Raw genomic sequence first — 23,194 nt, 5'->3', positions numbered from 1 at the left:
TATAAGTATACATACTTTATATAGTATAACAACTACAATCTGTGGTGATCTAAAAGTAGTTGCACTTTTACTAGGTTGGTTCCAGGGCAGAAAAGTGTAGCACATAAACCACTCGGCAACCAAATAAAATTATTTTTTCATCCTTATTAAACTTAGGCTGATGAAAAATTTTGTCAAAGTAATGAGCAAGGAATGTGTGGATTTATCTGTTTGAAGCGGAGGTTTACATGAATAATTGATGCTTTGTTTAAGGAAAGCGTAATTGTTGGTCTACAAATCAGACACTTAATCAATGAAAAGCGGTTCAAATATCTGCTACTGGGACTGGAGAGAAATCGCATGAACAGTATTCAAGGATGCTGTTGAGAATTTTCTTAGCAACTACAGAGCACCAAACTGTGTCCAGCTGGTTGTCAACATGCTTTAAGCCACCAAAACCATGAGGTGCAACATGTCACCAAAGACTAATTTTCCGCATTCACACTTGCACTATTTCCCTGCTAACTTTAGTGCAGTTAGTGACAAGCATAAGGAAAGGTTTTACCCAGACATTGCAACGATGAAATAGTGAAATCCATCAGTGCTGGTGAACTATTGTTGGACTCTGAAACGAGAAACATCATATGTTGAGTACAAAACCTTTTCTGCTCAGTTGACCTAATGCAATTTGTTGGCATCTTCAAGCAATTAAACACAATTCACTAAAAGTTAATTTTATGCTTCTCCAAATTCAATCATTATATAGTCTAACTGAAATTGTATTTGTATTCAGCTTGATGATGTATTATCACCAAAATATTTCAAGAAGTAAAACTTTTGGGGAAAGAAAATGTTTGCCACTGTTATTAGATGTTGTGATAGACGACCAGGAACCCTGCCCTGCCAGGATGCCTGGAGGAAGGACGGACCGGGAGAGCAGTACTATTCTTCCATGAGTGCCTGGACGGTCCTTGAACCCTGGAGGACAGCGCTTCTGGTACACCAGGATGTGCTGATGGACCAGGGATGGTGTATGCCCAGAGAGCTTCCGGGTGCAAGGGCAGCACTTCCGCCACAATGGGGAGTGTTGCCGGAAGGTCATCATCATGCACCTGGAGCACATCCGGGGCAAGATAAAAGGGGCTGCTTCATTCCAATTAAGGAGCCAGAGTCGGGTGGAAGAGGACAGAGCTTGCGAGAGAGGAGTGGAGGTGGCTGAAGGAACAAGTACTGAGCCAAATTTGTAAATAGGGAGAATAAAACGTGTGTGTATTTTGAACATCTGGAGTCGTGTCTGTCTGTGGCTGAGCTAACGGTGGTTTATTGTGTGATGGGTGCAGCAACGGACAGTATCAGTGCATGCTCCCAACCTAACAATAGTCAACGAGATAGCATGCAGGGACCACAGGTAGGTCAGCTCTTCTGTTTGAAGTGCTACAGATTATGCTTACTTGGAGCTGTATTCATGTCTGATTTTAATGGAATACTCTTCTTTAAAAGCTTTTTTTTTTCTAAGGTAAAAAATATTACTTTAGTAGTACAGGCTAATGTTTTTGATGTATCTATTACTTTTGTAGGTCCTAATGAATCAGAAGGTTTCCAACTAGAAATGAGCGGTTTGCTGTCTGAGATGATGTGTCCTTATTCAGTTCTTACATCAGGAGATGTCACAAAACGCCTTCTAAATAAGAACAACTGTCTTTTGCTACTTAGTAAGTTCTGACTGTTTTCTGCATAGTGAATATTAATTTGCTCAGATGTGATGTAATGAATCAAATGATTGAAGTGTTAAAAACATTTAAACTTCTATAAGTTAGGTATCTTTTTCATTCTCTTGCTCTTTTCTTGTGTATTTTAAATCTTCAAAGTATTTATGCAACTGTTTCTGAACACCAATAGAAGGGTTGCCACAACACATATTTCCATTTAATTGGATGAAAAAGGAATCTCGCCTGTAGTTTTCGATATAAGGTCCCGGAGTGTTTAGCACTAGGCTTGAGGAAACACCCAAGCTTAGCGGTCATGCTTTCTAATGATGGGGTGAGAAATGTGGTGTTAGAAGTGTTCTTAGGGTCCAAAAGGTTCTGCATGCAAATGTCGACACTAAGTGGTAAGAGCCTTTGTTTTAACTGTATTGGATTTTCAGCCTCTGTAAAGCATAGTTTTCATCCTTAAACCCTGCTTTATCTTTCAATGAAACCAATATTTTGACCTTCCCGATTATGTCAATATAAAAATCTTTCACTTATTTGTTGAATCGCTATACAAAAAAAAAACTATGCAAGAAGATTAGATTATCTAAATAGTAGTAGTAGTCGTCATAGTCGTTGTCGTAGTAATGTCTAAGCTAACCTTTACCCTAACTATTAATTAACATTTTAACTACTAAGCAAATTTCTATCTTGTTAATATATTATTCATTAAAACACATTTCAGAAAAGATTTATAGGTTGCACAAACACTGTATAGAATAGTTATACTGTAACTATATAAAATTTTTTTGAAAAATAAATCCTTGTTCTGTTGATTTACAATTGTTGCACATAACGTTTGTGCATTAAATTAATTACTTAGATTAGATTTGTTGTGAAGTTCTTGCACATTATGTAACCCGAAATGATCTTTTTTCTTTCCTCCTTATGAAAGTGTTGTTTATGTAACACAAGTTTTTTGTTTAGTCCTTGAAGCATGAGTTACTGTGCATTTTATATAATATAAATCTGTGTGTGTACGTATAGAGTTTGTATCTGTGTATATTTATTTATATGCATGTGAAAGAGAGATGTATGCTCATAAGAAAATATATTTTAAGACAAAATGTTTTGGTTGTATAACCTTCATCATGTTCACAGCAGAAAAGGAAAGAGCAGGTGACATATATAGTAGGGTAAGGAGGGAACAAAGGCAGGTCAGATGAAAGGAAAAGGAGAGAGTAGTTGTGAAAAAGCTCCCATTAGAAAAGATTAAAGGAGAGATTAAAAGTTAATCATTAAGACCTGGAGAAATATGTGATCGCAGGCTGCGAATAAATTTAGCTTCTGTGGTTTTTCCTTTGAAAAGTGTCTTTGAAGTCCTCTGAAAGAACACAATTCAAGAACTCGGTACAGTGTGAACCGAAGCAGTTTCCACCATAGGATTGTATGTAAATACAATTAATCCATTCCAGACCGTATGAACTGTATGTAAATATATATTGTTTTAGTTTTTAAGCACAAATATAGTTAATTATACCATAGAATGCACAGCGTAATAGTAAACTAAATGTAAAAACATTGAATAACACTGAGAAAACCTTGAACAACAGAGAAAACTAACACTGCAATAGTTCATGCTATAGTGCTAGGAACCGCTCGCTAAAAACACTTTTTTTAATGAGTTTTAAGCACTGGGAAAAAATGAACATTTGAAAAATCCGTAATTTAATAAACCATCATGAAAAGTAACATTGCTACAATGCACGGTATGAGCCGATTGCTGTAAACAAAACTGAAAACAAAAACAAGCCTTTTCTACCTTATGCGTCCAGCCCTCCCTCTCTCGCTCTCTCTCTTTCGTGTGTGCGTGTGTCTCTTTCGCGAGCCTGGAGTGCCTGTGTGTGTGCGCCTCTGTCTCCCGCCTGTGTGTGTGTGCGCCTCTGTCTCCCGCCTGTGTGTGTGTGTGTGCCTCTGTCTCGAGTGTGTGTGTGTGTGTGCCTCTGTCTTGCGCGTGTCACTCGCCAGTGTGTGTGTGTGTTTGCCTCTGTGTGTGTGTGTGTGTCTCTCGCATGCCTCTGTGTGTGTGTTTCTCGCATGCGCCTGTGTGTGTGTCGCACTTCACTCTCTTGCTCGCTCGCTCGCTTCACAGGAAATGCACAGGGAGAGACTGAACATGTAAACGGAAACTGGCTTGTTCGTATACCGAGTGCGTGGTTGTGAACCGAGGCAAAAGTTTGGCAATTTTTTGGTCGTAAACCGATTTGTACGTGTACCGAGACGTTCGTGAACCGAGGTTCCACTGTATGTCTGTGATTGAGAAATGTCCAGAGTTCTACAATAGGCTTTGTAAGGTCTATGATGTTAAGGGCTCCCTGCAGCGGTCTTCCCTTCTGCAGAATTCTTAAGGGAAACAAGCTATCCATGTAGGAAATTGGGATTCAGATTGAGGTTGGTTAAGAGTAGATCTTTTAAAATAAAAACAACACCATGTGAATATATTTCAGTTTAATTTTGAATTCATTTTTTTTTCTTTCATTCTCTTTGACTATTGTAATTTTACCATACCTATATGAATTTAACATAAGTGTGATGTTTCTTGCAATGGTTTGTTTGTTTCTCAGCTTACTTAATTTCTGAACTGGAGGCTTCAAAAATGATTCAGGTGAATAAGCCATCAAAAGCCCCCCAACAGCAAGGTAGTGAGGTCTTCAATGAACTTAAGGGGATTTGTATGGGCTTGGGCATGTCCAAACCTCCTGCCAACATTACCATGTTTCAGTTCTTCAGTGGAATTGAGAAAAAGGTAAGCAATTAAAGTATGCGGTATAGTACAGTATAATCACTACTAAAGACCACAGCCATGTTAGACACTGCTTCAAGGTGAAACATTGTGAAGCCAAAAATAAAAGAAACGTTAAGGCTTTTTTTTGCATGTAATGAATCTGTTGCAGCACATATAGTTAAAGCGCAATACCTCTTAAATAATTTAAATCAATATTTGATGGATTAAGTTAAATAATCTTGTATATGAATAACATAACTTTTATTTTGAATTATTTACATTGTCCACATTCTCAGAATTGAATGGCTTACCAGATAAAATAAGATTAAAGCAATCCATAAATACAAATGACCACTTAAAACTCAGGTTTTTGTTTGTGTTCTCTCAGGTTTAAAGTTCTAACAATTTCTGCTGTAAGAAATAAAACCATTTTCTGCATACAGAAAATTAATTTGCACAGATGTAAAAAATCTCATGGCTGAAGTATTGAAAAAATTTGAACTTCTTTATGCCAAGTGTCTTTTTTCATTCTGTTGCTCTGTTCTTCTTGTGTTTTGTTTTTCAAAGTGTTTGTTAGTCTCTGTTAGAACACACACAGAAGGGTTTCCACCACACATCTTTTTGTTTGGTGGAAGGAGAAAGTACCTGTTCTGTAGTTTCCGATGTAATTGTCAAGGTCAAGTGTGGAGTTTTGTGCCATCAATATACCACTGAAATGGTATATCCAGTGGAAATGAAGGGTTCTGGTGGTGATTAAAAAAAAAAAGTAATAACATTGGAAGAAGAAAATGAACCTTGTATACAACAGTGTGCAGAAAGTGCAAAAGCGTCATTGTGAATTGCTAAAAATTTAGGCTATAGCTGATTGGTAAAATTGAAGGACAAAGGCTATATAAAAGATCATTTGAGTTACCGTTTCATTATCAGAAACTGTAGGATGTTTAAGCATAACATCAATGTAATTTTACAGATTTGTGGTTACAAATCTTGATTAAGTTGATTGTGTGATTTTAAAATACATAAATATTGTTTCCCTGTTATTTTATAAATAACTGAAACATTTTTCTATAAAAATAGTAATAAATCCTTATGCTTTTGTGCAGATTATCAATACACCTGACATTTCTTTATAGTGTAAGTTCTGACTTGTATATGAAATTGGGTTATGCATGTCCACAGAAACAGAACTTGTGTGTAACCTAAGGTCAGACTGCAGTTGCACATAGTAAAAATAAAAAACTTGAATAAAACTAGTGACAAAAATTGATTTGTATGCTCTTTAGCTTTTGAAAATGATTTTTGCAACATTTTTCAGTTACATGTGTAATGTCAATGCTGGTGTAAATATTACATGAGACTAAGCAACTTTTTTTTTTTTAATAACATTCAGAGTAAATGAATTGACAGCATAAAGGTCTTTCTTTTTATCACTAATTCAATGAGGTGCACTATTTTAATTTTTATCTCTTTGATTATACTGTATGTTACTAAATGCTGGTTAAAAGTTTTTACCTGATAGTAGAAGCATATACATAATAAGCTTCTTTGTTGAAACACATGCATACATTCAGGTAAACAAAAGTGCTGCGTATTTACTTGTACACTTATTGCATTTTCTGTTAAAGTTAAAAATGCATGCCTCTCCAAAATTTTCAAACTAATAATCTATATTGTATCTCTCGGTATGCCTTAGCTGATGTTTTTAAGGGGAAACCACAATGAGTACTATTCATCATGTTAGCAGTTTTTCTCTACTGAGGTTTCAAGGTAGAATTGGAATTCAGAAAGACAACTGAGCATTTTTTGTGCTGTAAACTACTTACTATACATGATTATGAAAACTGCTAAGAAAGATAAAACTAATAATATAAAATATTTATTCATTAACTGTTCTAAATAGAAGCCTGTTGTGGTAGCATTAGCTGTTGTCCCTGGCTTCATTTCATCACAGGGTACAGTTCCTGATACTTCCACGCTTACTCATATTGGGCCAGTTTAGAGCCACCAGTCAGCTTAACTTGCATGCCTTTTGGCATCTGAAAACCGAGTATCCAAAGAAAAGTAATATGGATGCAGGACAAAAACAGTACAATGTCTAAGAGTTCATTCTGAGTTTTGAATCAGTCCCATGTTTCTGAATTTGTGAGGCAGCACGGACATCTTTTGCACAACGATATCTCCACTAAATAATGCAGTTTACCCTTCATAAACTCTTAATAAAAACATAGAGTGTTTGTTAGCTTTGGTTTTAATTGAAGCCATTGGAACACATAACTTTGGTTTGTTTTGAAAGTTTTTTGTAAGGTGCCACTTGAGAAGCTAGTCATCAAATTATTAGTAGGTAGCAGCATGAAAAGAATGCAGAAGTGGCTTCAAGAACAAAAACGATTCATTATGGTATGAGAGACCATAACGAAAAAGTTGCATTCCACAGTGGTCAGTATTTAGAATTCTACTCCTTATATACTCTTGAACTTCGAAACACTTTTTACGATAGTATAAGAAAATAGTAGGGAACAGAAATTTACAAAATACTAATTATGTACATAGGAACTAGAGTGGTCATTTTAAACTCCCAGCTAAAATGTACTAATAAAGAGCAATGCAAGATAGATAGAGAAGAACAGTGACAATTCTGATTTCTTGGTAATGTGTTGGTAATGGGCTCACCACCTATGGGAGGGGCCAAGGAGGTCGGGTGCAGTGTGAGTTGGGTGGTGGCGGAGGCGGGACCTTGGCGGTCTGATCCTTGGCTACAGAAACTGGCTCTTGGGACGTGGAATGTCACCTCTCTGAAAGGGAAGGAGCCTGAGCTAGTGCGCGAGGTTGAGAGGTTCCGGCTAGATATAGTCGCGGCGGCAATCCCCAAACCCGTTGATGGACACCGGTGGTGAGGGATGCCGTCAAGCTGAAGAAGGAGTCCTATAGGACCTTTTTGTCCTGTGGGTCTCTGGAGGCAGCTGATAGGTACCGGCAGGCCAAGCGGAATGCGGCTTCGGTTGTTGCTGAGGCAAAAACTCGGGCACAGGAGGAGTTTGGAGAGGCCATGGAGAACGACTTTTGGACGGCTTCGAGGAGATTCTGGTCCACCGTCCGGCGTCTCAGGAAGGGGAAGCAGTGCAGTGTCAACACTGTATATGGTGGGGATGGTGCGCTGCTGACCTCGACTCGAGACGTTGTGGGTCGGTGGGGGGAGTACTTCGAAGACCTCCTCAATCCCACTAACATGCCTTCCAATGAGGAAGCAGAGCCTGGGGACGGATTCAGGAGCAACAGTGTGGTTTTCGTCCTGGTCGCGGAACAGTGGACCAGCTCTACACCCTTAGCAGAATCCTGGAGGGTGCATGGGAGTTTGCCCAACCAGTCTACATGTGTTTTGTGGACTTGGAAAAGGCGTTCGACCGTGTCCCTCGGGGAATCCTGTGGGCGGTGCTCCGGGAGTATGGGGTACCAGACCCCCTGATAAGAGCTGTTCGGTCCCTGTACAACCGGTGTCAGAGCTTGGTCCGCATTGCCGGCAGTAAGTCGAGCCCGTTTCCAGTGAGAGTTGGACTCCGCCAGGGCTGCCCTTTGTCACCGATTCTGTTCATAACTTTTATGGACAGAATTTCTAGGCGCAGCCAGGGTGTTGAGGGGTCCGGTTTGGTGGACTCAGGATTGGGTCACTGCTTTTTGCAGATGATATTGTCCTGTTTGCTTCATTAGGCCGTGATCTTCAGCTCTCTCTGGAGCGGTTCGCAGCTAAGTGTGAAGCGGCTGGGATGAGAATCAGCACCTCCAAATCCGAGACCATGGTCCTCAGCTGGTAAAGGGTGGAGTGCTCTCTCAGGGTTGGGGGCGAGATCCTGCCCCAAGTGGAGGAGTTTAAGTATCTCGGGGTCTTGTTCACGAGTGAGGGAAGAATGGATTGTGAGATTGACGGGCGGATCGGTGTGGCATCCGCAGTGATGCGGGCTCTGCATCGGTCTGTCGTGGTGAAAAAGAGCTGAGCTGTAAGGCAAAGCTCTCAGTTTACCAGTCGATCTACGTTCCTACCCTCACCTATGGTCATGAGCTATGGGTAGTGACCGAAAGAACGAGATCGCGAATACAAGCGGCTGAAATGAGTTTCCTTCGCAGGGTGTCTGGGCTTTCCCTTAAAGATAGGGTGAGGAGCTCAGTCATCCGGGAGGGGCTCAGAGTAGAGCCGCTGCTCCTCAGCATCGAGAGGAGTCAGATGAGGTGGCTCGGCATCTGATCAGGATGCCTCCTGGACGCCTCCCTGGTGAGGTGTTCTGGGCACGTCCAACTGGGAGGAGGCCCCGGGGAAGACCCAGGACACGCTGGAGGGACTATGTCTCCCGGCTGGCCTGGGAACGCCTTGGGATTCTCCTGGAAGAAGTGGCCAGGGAGAAGGGAAGTCTGGGCTTCTCTGCTTAAGCTGCTACCCCCGCGACCCGACCTCGGATAAGCGGAAGAGGATGGATGGATGGATGGATGGGTGTTCAGTTTACACTAAAGAATACAAGAAACAGCAATGGAAATTGCAAAGGAAATCAAAAGATAATTTTATGTTTTCAGACAGTGAGTTAATTTTAAATTAATGCACATTTTAGTACATATGAATGGGTAGATGGTGTGACTATCTTAGATTTATAGGACAATAAAGCAACATTTTTTATGGTAAAATATTTTATAGTAATTAGCAGGCAGTGTGAGATTTTCAATATCACTGACATAGTGTTGACAGTTATTCTTCTGTTTATGAGACTTAAATAAGAAAAACTAAAGGATGGACTCAGACCATGATACTGCAGATTTGCAGTCAGATATGCTACCATTTGTGCTATTCTGTGTCCACTGGCACTAAGATAATTTTTTCTGACTATTGTGTGAACTTGTCTACAAGTAAACACTAATGTGAACATGCAGATAACATTAAATTAGATGGTTTTTGTATATAACTCTGAATCAATCATCAGAAAACCGGGATTATTTTTAGATAAACTGAAAATTATATTGTTTAGCTGATGATGCAGAGCTTCTGACATACTCATCGCTGTTCTCCACCAGAAAGGATACATCAGCACATTTCAGGAGAGATTATTCTAAAGATGTTTAGTATTTGTGAGGTCACATCAGAAATCATGTATGCTGTGTTAGTCTCCATATTTCAAGAATTTACGTATATAAGAGTGCTAGAAAAAGCCAGAGAAATAAAGCAATGACCCTGTTTTAGGTCTGTTTGGTATGAATTATACAGGGAAATGTAAGGTCTGCAATCTTTTCAGTTTAGACTAACAGAGGTTAAAATGACATGATGGAGGGTTTAAAACAGTAATGGGTGTAAACTAGTGTAGATCCCCAGACGTTACTTTAACATTTTTTCATGAACAAAAACACTGAGGAACAGATTGCAGCTGGTGAAACAGTACATTTTGCACACATGTTTGCTAATTTACATTCATACATATGTCGGGGGGAAAAAATTGTTAAAAAGAGTGTTATCTGACCCAGCACATTGGGGGCCTTTCACTCTCAACTTGTGACCAGTTTGAAAATCTTATGAATTGGAAATAAGCATCTGAGATTAACTGCATGGACTCCTCTGATTAAACTATTCCTATTAAATGATGTTAGAACACCTTTGTTCTGGAGTATTTTAATTAGATATGCCTGTTCATTTTATTGTCTATCAGGTGTTATATGAAATTTGCCACTGATGGAATCTCATTGACAGAGCGTTTTTTTTCTGAAAGTAGATGTGGATTCAGAGCTAAATGTTTGCTCTCTGTTAGTTGAACTGATTAATGGAGTGAAAGCCTTGATAGCAGTATGTCTGTAATTTTAATATTACTTCAACAGTATGCAGTAAAGATAAAGTAGATTTATGGCTGTGATTTCTCTGTCTCTCTCGTTATTTATCTCCCCCTGCAGTTGAAAGAAGCTTTGTCGAAAGTTCCCCCAAATCATGTTGGAAAACCTTTGATGAAGAAGCCACTTGGTCCAATTCACTGGGTCTGTTTTTGTTTTTTTTTAGCTCTTGATGCCCCTTAAGTATAGGTTTCTATCCTGCTAGTCAAGCTCTCATTATTTAGGTACAGTATATATGAAATTTTCATAATTTACCTTGACACAAAATGTGTGTGTGTGTGTATGTATATGTGTGTGTATATATATATATATATATATATATATATACACACACACACACACAGTGGTGTGAAAAACTATTTGCCCCCTTCCTGATTTCTTATTCTTTTGCATGTTTGTCACACAAAATGTTTCTGATCATCAAACACATTTAACCATTAGTCAAATATAACACAAGTAAACACAAAATGCAGTTTTTAAATGATGGTTTATATTATTTAGGGAGAAAAAATTATCCAAACCTACATGGCCCTGTGTGAAAAAGTAATTGCCCCTTGAACCTAATAACTGGTTGGGCCACCCTTAGCAGCAATAACTGCAATCAAGCGTTTGATAACTTGCAATGAGTCTTTTACAGCGCTCTGGAGGAATTTTGGCCCACTCAACTTTGCAGAATTGTTGTAATTCAGCTTTATTTGAGGGTTTTCTAGCATGAACCGCCTTTTTAAGGTCATGCCATAGCATCTCAATTGGATTCAGGTCAGGACTTTGACTAGGCCACTCCAAAGTCTTCATTTTGTTTTTCTTCAGCCATTCAGAGGTGGATTTGCTGGTGTGTTTTGGGTCATTGTCCTGTTGCAGCACCCAAGATCGCTTCAGCTTGAGTTGACGAACAGTCGTGAACACTGACCTTAATTGAGGGAAGTGAGGCCTGCAGTTCTTTAGACGTTGTCCTGGGGTCTTTTGTGACCTCTTGGATGAGTTGTCTCTGCGCTCTTGGGGTAATTTTGGTCGGCCGGCCACTCCTGGGAAGGTTCACCACTGTTCCATGTTTTTGCCATTTGTGGATAATGGCTCTCACTGTGGTTCGCTGGAGTCCCAAAGCTTTAGAAATGGCTTTATAACCTTTACCAGACTAATAGATCTCAATTACTTCTGTTCTCATTTGTTCCTGAATTTCTTTGGATCTTGGCATGATGTCTAGCTTTTGAGGTGCTTTTGGTCTACTTCTCTGTGTCAGGCAGCTCCTATTTAAGTGATTTCTTGATTGAAACGGGTGTGGCAGTAATCAGGCCTGGGGGTGGCTACGGAAATTGAATTCAGGTGTGATACACCACAGTTAGGTTATTTTTAACAAGGGGCAATTACTTTTCACACAGGGCCATGTAGGTTTGGATTTTTTCTCCCTAAATAATAAAACCATCATTTAAAAACTGCATTTTGTGTTTACTTGTGTTATATTTGACTAATGGTTAAATGTGTTTGATGATCAGAAACATTTTGTGTGACAAACATGCAAAAGAATAAGAAATCAGGAAGGGGGTGTATATGTGTATATATATATATATATATATATATATATATATATATATATATATATATATATATATATATATATATATAAGCTTTATGTATTCCTTTATAGCTATTACTAAATCAAAATGTTTTTGAGTATTGTAGGTTGGACAAATAGTAGTAGTTATCTGATGCTCTATTTATGATCTGAAGAACTAAAAAAAAAATGAATGTGGTACTTGGGACAATAGATGGATAAATGATTTCAAAGGGGAATCATTAAGGGTATCTAAAGTCAGACACAATATACCAACTATCATGTGTTACTGTCTGAGGAGAAACTATGTATACTTATCTCTACAGGAAAAAGTTGAAGCTATTAACCAAGCACTAGTCAATGAATATGAAGTTAGAAGAAAAATGTTACTGAAACGTCTTGACGTAACTGTGCAGTCATTTGGCTGGTCTGAAAGAGCCAAGGTAGGAAAATGAGCATTTTATATTTTCTAAGTAATGATAGATGTATTTTTTTTTTCTAAAGCTACAGTTACTGTACATGCTTAGCAAGTGTATTTTTTTCCTACTTACTTGATATCAAACTCCTGGGTTTAGCATCCTTCTTTAACTTGAGCATACATATTATTTGCCTTATTTACTGTTAACATCAGCATTATTTTTTGCATCATAGATTTAAAATGGATAAATTAGATACTGATTTAGATTGTTGCTTTTTTTGTTAAGTAAATATTTGTGTAGCATTCAGAGTAAAAGGTTCTCTGTCTTAAGATAAGAGACTTTAAAATGTGCAGTAATTTATGTGGCAGGCATATTTTCACAGGTTTTAAGAGTCTGTCATTTCTTGTTTCTGCCTTTATCCAAGCAAAGAACCTGACATACTGTAAGTGATTTCTGCACAACACTAGCCATTCTAGTGCAGCTGCAACTTAGGAAAGTAACTCAGTGCAAATCAAATTATTCAACTAAATATATTTAGAAAAGATAGAACAATAACTTTCACACTTTTTTAAATGGAGCATTGGCTGACCAAGTGATTCGGTCTGGCTTATAAACTGAGCTGATGTTGTTTTACAGTTCAACTGTTTAACTATTACATCATGTTGCCTACATTTTTTAAAAGAACGCCTGTATGTACTAATTTAGGAGAATGTTTTAACCAATCACAAGTGCACCCCATAATCATTGATATACTTTTTATACAGTAGATGAGGAAATGGTAGGTTAGATGACTTGTTTAGTGTTATACTTGTGACACCCAATGATTCTGATCCCAAATATCTTAACGAGGACAGTGTTAACTCTAAAGCAGAGTATGCAGCATTTGGACTAAGAGAGTAACATTGCAGAGCTAAAAGTACACAGCAGTACAATAAACCCATGGCCATATTAAGGATTGGTATGTGTATGTGTTGCAGAATAACAGATGCCATTAGTTGAGGGAAAATTGTAACCTAACAATTTTCTAGCTTATATTTTTTACTTTATTATACTGGGAAAAAAATGAGAATTATCTGAAGCAATAAACAGCACATATATATGTGTATTTATGCCAAAATTCATTTTGATGACACTTGGGCATCATTTTTGCTCCATAGCTCACAATTCTCAAAAAGTTTCATAAAAACAAAAAAAATGGTGATAGTGGGCTCATTGCACACTGCACACACAAAATACATTTAAAGTGCCTTTTCCAAGCAACCTCACTTATATTCCTGTGACATTTGTTACAAGAATACTGCAGCCTACCAACAGTGTGGAAGTAACGGCACTAATGAGGAGTATCCAGTTCAGCAGGACAGTATTGTGTACTATAGTCAAAGTGTGTCATGTGTATAGTAGCATGAAACACAAATGGCAAACATTCAAAAGAATATTCTCAGATCTGAATATGAAGTCCAGACAATGTTATAATAATAATAATTATTATTATTTTTTTATGTCCAAAATCAACATTTGGAATTGAATCTTAAGTAGAACCACAAAGCCAGTATTATACAGTAATCCCTCCTCAATCGCGGGGGTTGCGTTCCAGACCCCCCTGCGATAGGTGAAAATCCACAAAGTAGAAACCATATGTTTGTATGGTTATTTTTATATATTTTAAGCCCTTATAAACTCCCCCACACTGTTTATAAATATTCCCCGCAGAGTTATACAGCATAATCCCTTTGTATTCTCTTAGATATTAGGTAAGATTCATTGAAATTCTGTATATAAATACACTGTTTATATACAGTAAAACCTAAATATTATTTTAAAGATATTGAGTGTCTCCGATATCACATATGTTACAGCCATTACGATAGACAGGCCACCAGCAATAAATACGTACAACGCAAGAAAAATAGTATACAGTAAATGTGTGTACAGTGACACTAAACGTACGTACATGTACAAAGTACTGTAAGCAAAAAATGAATTATGGTTACTCACCAACAATGACACGATGACTTGTCCGATAACAATGATTTTAATTTTACTGCACAACAAAGGAGAGCGTTACAGTTCTTCCAAAGTAGCCACTTCAGGCGATTGTGTAGCACTGCCATTGTTCTTCTTCTGGCAGTCTTCAATGCAAATCCCTAAAGCAGATTCCATCCAGACTACTGCCTTATTACATCCACTTACAACTCGTTTTGCACCCTGGTAAAAGGACACTGCGGCCGTAGATCTTATATTCCTTTCCTACTTTTTAAATAAAAAGAATCTTAGCCTTCAACAAATCCAAAACGTTTACCTTTTCGGCAATTGTTAACATCTTCCGTTTGCGCTTGGGCACGGCCCCTGAAGCAGTAGCAGATCGTTTTGGAGCCATAATGAAGGGCTTGACTATGCACAAAGATAAATACAAAAGAGCACAACTCTTTACACAGAGAAACACGTTGATGCTGAATGAGCGAGACGAGACTTCCTGGTTAACACTGCATTCAGCAGGCAGGAACTTAACTGCATGCTCTGATTGGTTAGCTTCTCAGTCATCCGCCAATAATGTCCCTTGTATAAAATCAACTGGGCAAACCAACTGAGGAAGCATGTACAGGAAGTAAAAAAGACACATTGTCCGCAGAACCCGCTGGCAGCCAAAATCCGCGTTATATATTTAGCTATGCTTTCATATAAAATCCACGATAGAGTGAAGCTGCAAAAGTCGAAGCGCGATATAGCGAGGGATTACTTAAGTAGCAGTAATCTGGTTGCATTTCATCCCCATTTTTCCATAGCAGGGTGATTGGGACTAAAAAACTTACTGCAACAGTATAGGAGACAAATGAGGAGCAAACTACGGATTTCAGACCAGAGTGCACATGTTCACTTGTGCACATTTGATCAATTTAGAGTTGACATTCAATGAGAGGCTTTAATAAATTGACTAGTTGTGTCTGGTCCCCGTTATAAATACTATATAGGGAGATATGGCTGCACATACTAATTACCTTTTGATATGTCTTACTGACAGGTAGTTGGTGTGTTTTGAAAAACATTGTCTATACACTTGACATGTGTTGTTTTGCTACAAGATATTTACAGTATAGGGGGCTGGTCCATTGTTATATACTGCGTATGAGCAAGTAAATCCAGCACAATATGTTCTTTGAATTGTGGGGCTTTCAGACAGTTAGTAACATTAGAAAGTTAATTTCACTACTAATTCTTTAAGGAAAACTGACATTTTAATTTGTATTTCCATCTTCCTGATGGCATCAAGAAACTGATCACTTAAAAGACTATGTTGAACATATCTCAACTTTGGAATATGTAAAGAAACTAGTCTAATAGAGGAAGTACATGCTGTATACAGGCATATGAGTTTTATAATCCAGAACTGAATTTCAGCCTTAATTACTAACAGATTGTTTGTTAGTTTCTGATTAATGATTGATGTTTTCACTTTAGTAATCCGTTATTCCAGCATATATATTAAAGTAGTCCTAAAATTTTTTTTTGCAAAATGAAATATGGATGTAGCCATCATTTCAGCCAGATGGCCAGTTATTTTTCCCTAGGTCACTTTTGCAAGCCAGCCATACGAGGACTGCTTTCCTTAATAAGCAGTACTTTGCATCAGTATGTTGATTGAGCAAGGCCCTTAACCTGTAAATTGCTCCACGGGCACTGTACAATAACTGACCCTGCACTCTAACGTCCAAAGGTCATACAGTAATTTCCCCTTGGGGATTAATAAAGTTTATCAAAACAAAAAAAATGACCAGATACTTAATATTTATTGTCGCAGTCTATGTTTGATGTAAACTGCTTCACATGATGATTCATTGGTGATTTAATAGTCTAAGCCTTAGCTACTAGGCCATTCTTACATGAACTGAGAATCCTTGTTGTTTTTTTTTTGTTTTTATTATTATTATGTAACATATAAATTGTTTTTAGGTTCATACTGAAAAGTTGGCTAAAGTATATCAACCAAAAAGAGCAGCTCTTGGTGGGAAAAGTGGTATTTCAGTTGCCAACCTGTTTGCAGCTCGGGAAGACCTGTCCAAAATATTGAGAACCAGCAGTGGGAGGACGCGGGAAAAAACAGCTTGTGCAATCAACAAGGTACAGGTCACTGTTCTACATGTTTCTAAATAGAATGTTCTGAAAACAATGTTCTCCTTTTGATGTTCCTTGCCTATTATATACATGGAATTTATGAATATTTTTGTGAGATTTTATAATGTATATAGAGGAGTATTTGATTTAACGTTTCAAAAATGTATTTCCAAAGTTAATCACGCATACATTTTTAATAATGCAAAACGTTTTGGCTTCCCAATAAACTCAACTAGTTTCTAGCAATAGTTATAGGACAGATCCCGAGTCCTTGGACTGAAAGGCCATGTCCATTAACTATCTGGAGTTTGCTTGTTCTCCCATGCTGGCACGAGGTCTTCTCCATATCTGTTGGTTTTCCTCCTTTGTATGTTAAGTTGTTTGGTGATTCTTAATTGACCCTATTTAAGTGTTGTTAGCTGTGTGAGTGAACCTTGCATTGCCTGCAGGGTTGGTTGAACCCCCAGTGTGTCACTGGCTGACAGAATTTGATGTGGACCCCATGATCCTGAGTAGGATTAAACAGTGTTTGAAAATGCTTCACTATTATAGCTAGCTGAATATATTAGTTACCAATCAGGGCCTGATCAATATACAGCAAATCTGATTAACCCTTATTATCAAATTAAAATTCCTTGTGTCTATCATTGCGGAAAGTGTTACAGAGCCATTTGTAATTCTCTGCTATTCACTGAACCAAGGTCCAGACCCCTGTTGTAGAAGCAGAATACTTGGTCAAACTTTACCTGTCTCACAAGCAGCAGGGGTTGTTATTCTAAAATGTCTCTATGAACATGTTTTACTATTCATATTTTTTCTTTCTTTGTATGCATATGGGCATTAAATTTTAGTTTGTAATAAACTATAGGTAAGCACGTTCACTTGTGTGATGCTGTAAAAGAAAAAACTAAATCTGTATTTACAGTAAACACAAAAATAATATATGTATCAAACATCTAATAACAAGTGCATATATATTTTATTTGGAAGGATTATGGACTATGTTATAACTTTCTGACAAAGCATTTTACAGACATAACTCAGCACTCGATTGATATTTAGTTGCACATACCCTCATGAAATGTGTGCAGGTCTTGAGCAACTCTCCTTTAACACTCCATGGAGTGAGACACAGTTTTGTTGCTGTGGACAGCAGTGACGTGTTTAAGTGGGCAGACATATAATGTAAATAGAAGTGGGATATAAAAGTTAAATCAGTCCCCCTGTATGCCAAAAAATACTTGATAATTATCGTTATCAAGGAGTCTCAAAAATGTGATAATTATCATTATTTAATATTTTATTGAAATTTATTAAAGGCAAGTAACATTCCATACAAGCAAGTCAGAGTTGGCAAAACTAAGTTTAAATCAACCCCCACCCATGAGAAAGACAGCTAGGCCAACAGAGAAGAGTAAAACTTTAAGAGTAGGGAAAAAAGGGGGAGAAAATCTTTTTCCCCAATCTAAATCCTTATTCTAAAATGTTATTGATTAGATCCTGCCAGGTTTTTTTTTTTTAAAGTGAACTGATCCACTAACTAACAATTTTATTTTTTCCAATTTCAAATATAATATAACATCACTTACCCACTGACTTAAAAGAGGAGAGTTAGGATTCTTTCAGTTGAGCAAGATAAGTCTACGTGCTAATAGTGAAGTAAAGGCAATTGTAGTTTGTTTGTCCTTCTTTACTTTAAGCCCATTTGGGGGTACATCAAACACAGCTGTTAATGGGTCAGGGGGGATTGTGACTCCAAGGCTGTCCGATAGGCATTTAAAGATTTTGGTCCAGAATGATGTTCATTTGGTGCAGGCCCAAAATATGTAGACCAATGAGGCTGGAGCTCGATTGCAACTTTCACAGGTTGGTCTTGCCCTTGAAACATTGTGGACAATTTTAAATGAGACAGATGTGGTTAATAAAAGATTTTAAGTTGAATAATTGTATGCTTTGAGCATATGGAGCTAGAGTGAATTCTGTGCATGGCTGCCTTCCACTCCTTTTCTGAAATGTTGAGTAAGAGATTCTTTTCCAGCTGTACTATGGGATCTTTGAAAGCAAGGGACTTTAAAATGTTTTTATATATTGCGGAAATGCTGTCTTGAGTCCTCAAAACTGATCAATATTTCTTCTGGAATAGAAGTAGGCAGGAGATGAGGAAAAACTTGGGCAGATTTTGTTTAGCAAAGTTTTTAATTTGGAGGTAGTGAAAGAATTGTGTTGATGGAAAGATAAATTTGAAATGTAATTGTTCATAGGATGCAAAGACGTTATCTATGTACAAATCTCTTAAGTGTTGTATGTTTTCCAAACATTAAAAACTACGTACGCTTGAGAGGGTGAAAATAGGTGTTTATCGTGCAGAGGTGCCACAGATAAAAGCTTCTCTATCTTGAAGTGCTTCCTACATTGGTTCCAAATTCTGAGTGAATGAAGCAAAATTGGGTTGTTAGTATATTGGCGATAACTCGTATTTACTGGGGTACAAAGCAAGGAATATAAAAAAGTTACTAATTATATTATTTATTGAAAGAGCTTCTGTAAAAAGCCAAATTTCCTCCCGAGGACAAATAAAGTTCTTTCTGTCTATCTATTATCAGCCACCTCTCATTTCTGATTTAATAACTGTGTTACTTGTTGGCTGTGATCTTTCTGTTGTTGCTTTTCTTCTTGAGTTAAGCGTTCAAAGTGCACAGACAAAGGTTGAGTGATGGTTGTACCATTGTGACTTTTGCTTGCAAATTGCTGTCCTTAAGTTCTCCTTAATTATCCTTAATTAGAATACCATACAAAACATTTTCTTTTGTTCACAAAATGTATTCATTTTCACCAACATTTGATTTTCTAGTATACAGTTGTCAATATCTGTCATCAATGTTATGTTTTTCCTTTCTCACATTGTATTTCATAGGTACTTATGGGTAGAGTACCAGATCGAGGAGGAAGGCCCAATGAGATTGAGCCCCCACCTCCTGAGATGCCACCCTGGCAAAAGAGGCAAGATGGACCACAGCAGTTTGGGGGAGGAGGAAGAGGTGGAGGAGGCAGGGGAGGCTACGACGGCCAGTTCCACGGAGGCAGGGGAGGCTACGACGGCCAGTCTCACGGAGGCAGGGGAGGCTCGGCGGCCAGTCCCACGGAGGCAGGGGAGGCTACGACGGCCAGTCCCACGGAGGCAGGGGAGGCTACGACGGCCAGTCCCGCGGAGGCAGGGGAGGCTACGGCGGCCAGTCTCGCGGAGGCAGGGGAGGCTACGATGGTCAATCCCATGGAGGCAGGGGAGGCTACGATGGTCAATCCCATGGAGGCAGGGGAGGCTATGATTATCAGTCTCGTGGGGGCAGAGGTGGAGGTGGGAGAGGAGGAAAAGTGCAAGGTGGCTGGTCAGAAGGGGGTGGAGGTGGTGGCTACCAGGAGAGAGGAGGGGGCTACTCAAGTGGAGGTTATCAGGGTGGATTTCAGACACATACGTATCAGGATAATGGATACCAGGGAGGTGGAGGGGGTTTTCATAGTGGCAGTGGTTACCAGCAGGATAACCGGTACCAGGATGGCAGTTCCCAAGAGAGAGGTGGACGAGGTGGGAGGGGTGGAAGAGGCAGTGGTAATCGGGGAGGCCAGGGAGGTGGCTGGGGTGGCAGAGGGGGTCAGAACTACAACCAAGGAGGGCAATTTGAGCAGTACTTTCAACAAGGTGGATATCAGTATAATCAGGCAGGTTTTGGTCAAGGAAGACATTATACCAGTTGAGCTGAGAATCCTGCCATTACAGCAGAGCTCAGGCATATGCACTTGGTGGCTGGTGAGAAGAGTTTAAACAAAAAAAAGCCTTACTGGTTTTGGAAATGTGTACGCATAGGTCAAAATACACAGCAGGATGGTTGTCCGGGAAGAAGCTTTAGAGAACTATTGCATTTGATTCATTATCGTATTTCTGCAGCACTTTTTTGTTGTCCTTAAATGTGTCTGGCATTGGAATATGATGGGGATGCGCAGACAGAACATCTATGCAATTTTGGATTCTTAACTTGTTTTGTTTCAGTGCCATCTCCATTTATTACTATCACCATTTTTTTTTTCTTTTTGGAAAAAAGAGTTACTGCTTTCACAACTATTATTCCTCAACCTTTTTCTGTGCTAATGAAAGCAATAGAAGAAGGATTATTGCAAGGGTCCGTACCATTCTGTGAATCTACAGTGGAAGCTCTGTTGTAAATAGTGAAGAAACACTTGAATAGCCTTAATTCAATATGGTTCAAGAATTAATTGGAAATTGATAAAGATGGTGATGTTAAGACAATTGAAATGCTACTTTGTTTTTCTTGGATGATGTTTGGCTCTATCCACATCCTAAGTTGTATGCCAATGTCTTTAATAAGCAACATTTAACAAAATCTGCAAGAGAAAAGACATCTGTGTGTAATCTCAATGAGAAGCCTAACAGTCAACCTTGTGCTGGGATTAGGGAATGGGCATCAGTGCATTTTATTTTATTTACTTCAGGCATTAGTTTACACTCTTGGCTGAGTAGCAAGATTTAACAGTTAATTCAAAATAAAGAGGAAAAAAAAGCTGCTGTCTGGACTGATGCATCTCATCTAACTGACATTCTTGGCTGCAGCCTTCCAATTCTCATTTTCCGTTGTTTCTTTTGTTAAAACCACGTAAAGCTGCTCGTTGGCTTTTCATTGTACATACGTCGTAAGAAGTTGTGAACGACAATGCTTGAAAGTGTGCTGTTGAATCAAATGTGAGCAATAAATAAAAACAAAAAGTAATGTTGGATAAGCTCATTTTTTGGGGAAACTATTTAAAAAATCATTACAATAGACTTTTGTCAAACTGTGTCTGACAAAATACTTTAAAGACATTTATATGTGTGCTTTTAATACAATTGCATCTATGAAGTTATGTATTGTGTATTGCAGTCACTCTGAGGCTGACGTTAGCTCTTCATTACTCAGGTGGAGGAGTCCAGACTGCACCATTGGTTTAATGTAGATTGCTGTTCACTCCATTTTTAAACTTTTTGTAATTATAGTCACTATGGATGTGGTGGAGTGAGTATTTGTATATTTGCAGAATATGGTCTTGGTGAACTTTAAGCAAGTCATGTCCTTCACCTTGGCATCTCAGCAAATTTGTTTTGTGTCTTGTGCTACACTGGTGAAATCTGACCACAGGAGAATTCCAAATTTTGTATAGATTCACACAGTCTCTGGAAGATGTGACAATAATGTACTCTAATATTTTCATCATTTTTATATGTAATTTTAGCTAAATTTATGGTAATTGGTGTTGAATTAACCTTGCTTAGCATTACACATGGAGTTTAAGGTGTGACTGAAGTAGCAGCTAGTCCTAGTGTTGCATTTTTTTTTAAATGTATGAACAGTGCTAAGTTTCCAGCACTTCTGTGTCGTTTTTATAGCACAGAGACCAAAACTGCACACAGTACTCAAGGTGAGGCCTCACCAGTATGTTATAAAGCTCGATCATAACCTCCTTGGACTTGTACTCCACATGTCAGAGCGCTATATAACCTGACATTCTGATAGCCATCTCAATAGCTTCTGAACATTGTTTGCACTTGATAGTGTTGGGTCATCTACGACTCCTAAATCCTTTTCCAACCTCCCATTGTCTATTCACACTTAGCATTTTTACTTACTACATGTGATGCTTTACATTTTAAGTTTCATCTGCCACAAATCTGCCAAAACCCGTAAGCTCCAAGTCCCTCTGTAATGATTCAACAGATTTTCGATGATCTGCCGATCTTAGCTTGGTACAATCTGCAAACTTAAAGAGCTTGTTACTTATAAAAGATTAGGATATATATATATATAAAAATGGGGCTCGTTGGGTGTATGCACCACCTAATAATCAGATTGTGATTTAGATGTAAAAGAATGTGATCTTCACTCTACCAAATAAGTGGACCCGCTGCCGTAGCGCAGGATCAGAGGATTTGCCTTAGTTGCTGACGTCTGAGGTTCGAGTCCTGTAAGGAGGTGCAAAAAGTGCATACACCTGATGAGCCCCAATAAGGGCGAAACGCGTGTCTTGTACTCTTTTTATTATTTGGCAGGTACTGTATCCATGTATCTATAAGCTGCTTCTTGCAACTGGGAGGACGTAGCAGATTGCCAACTGGCCATATACAATATTTATTTTATTTATTTATTTATTTATTTTTAAATAGCCATGGCACTAGCACTGACCCCTACTGTACATCACTCTTAACATTGGCCAGTTCTGATAAGATTCCTCACACTCACCCTCTGCTTCCTGTGTCCAAGCCAATTCTTCATCCACCTACACCTCACACCCTGAACTGCCACTTCTTTTAGTTTGATGCCTAACTTCTCATGTCACCTTTTCAAAGGCTTGCTGAAAGTCCACATAAATAATCTCAAAATCTCCACTTTGATCAAATCCTTTTGTTGCTTCCTCATACAATTCCTGCATGTCGGGGGGGAAAAAACGATCTCCCTCTTCTGAACTCATGCTAACTGTTAAGTAAAACTGTTCTTGTCACGTGTTGCAGTGTGTCCATATCATTAAGCGATTAAACACACTAAATTTAGTTCATTCGAGTTAATTTAAATTTTCTCTACATTCTTGCATGATGATAAGTTATGTTTCTTTTGAAGCTTGAAACTATGTTTTATAATGACCTTTTTTTTTCAGAAAGCAAAACGTTTGGAAACATAAATGTTGTCCAGTGTAGTTAGAATAATGATATCCCAAAGTTGTGCATATACGGTTGTTGATGTGTACATGATTGAACCTGAAGGAC

At 38.4% G+C, this 23,194-nt stretch overlaps 1 protein-coding gene across 2 annotated transcripts in view; it reads left to right on the top strand.

The window, feature by feature from the left end:
- fam98a (family with sequence similarity 98 member A) overlaps positions 1 to 21,175 on the top strand; it is a 42,969-nt gene extending 21,794 nt beyond the window's left edge. Inside the window, exons 3-9 of one of the 2 annotated variants that reach the window (XM_039738264.1) lie at positions 1,557 to 1,691; positions 4,295 to 4,476; positions 10,372 to 10,452; positions 12,187 to 12,303; positions 16,228 to 16,395; positions 19,304 to 19,502; positions 19,577 to 21,175. In XM_039738264.1, the coding sequence (XP_039594198.1) occupies positions 1,557 to 1,691; positions 4,295 to 4,476; positions 10,372 to 10,452; positions 12,187 to 12,303; positions 16,228 to 16,395; positions 19,304 to 19,502; positions 19,577 to 20,142 (1,448 nt within the window). In that variant the 3' untranslated portion in view covers positions 20,143 to 21,175. Of the gene's footprint in view, positions 1 to 1,556; positions 1,692 to 4,294; positions 4,477 to 10,371; positions 10,453 to 12,186; positions 12,304 to 16,227; positions 16,396 to 19,303 lie in introns of both variants that reach the window. The other variant, XM_039738263.1, reaches the window with a different exon arrangement.
- Positions 21,176 to 23,194: the final 2,019 nt, after the last annotated feature.

This window comes from Polypterus senegalus, chromosome 16 (genome assembly GCF_016835505.1).
Source record: "Polypterus senegalus isolate Bchr_013 chromosome 16, ASM1683550v1, whole genome shotgun sequence".
NCBI lineage: Eukaryota > Metazoa > Chordata > Cladistia > Polypteriformes > Polypteridae > Polypterus > Polypterus senegalus.
This window is presented reverse-complemented; position numbering and strand designations above follow the sequence as displayed.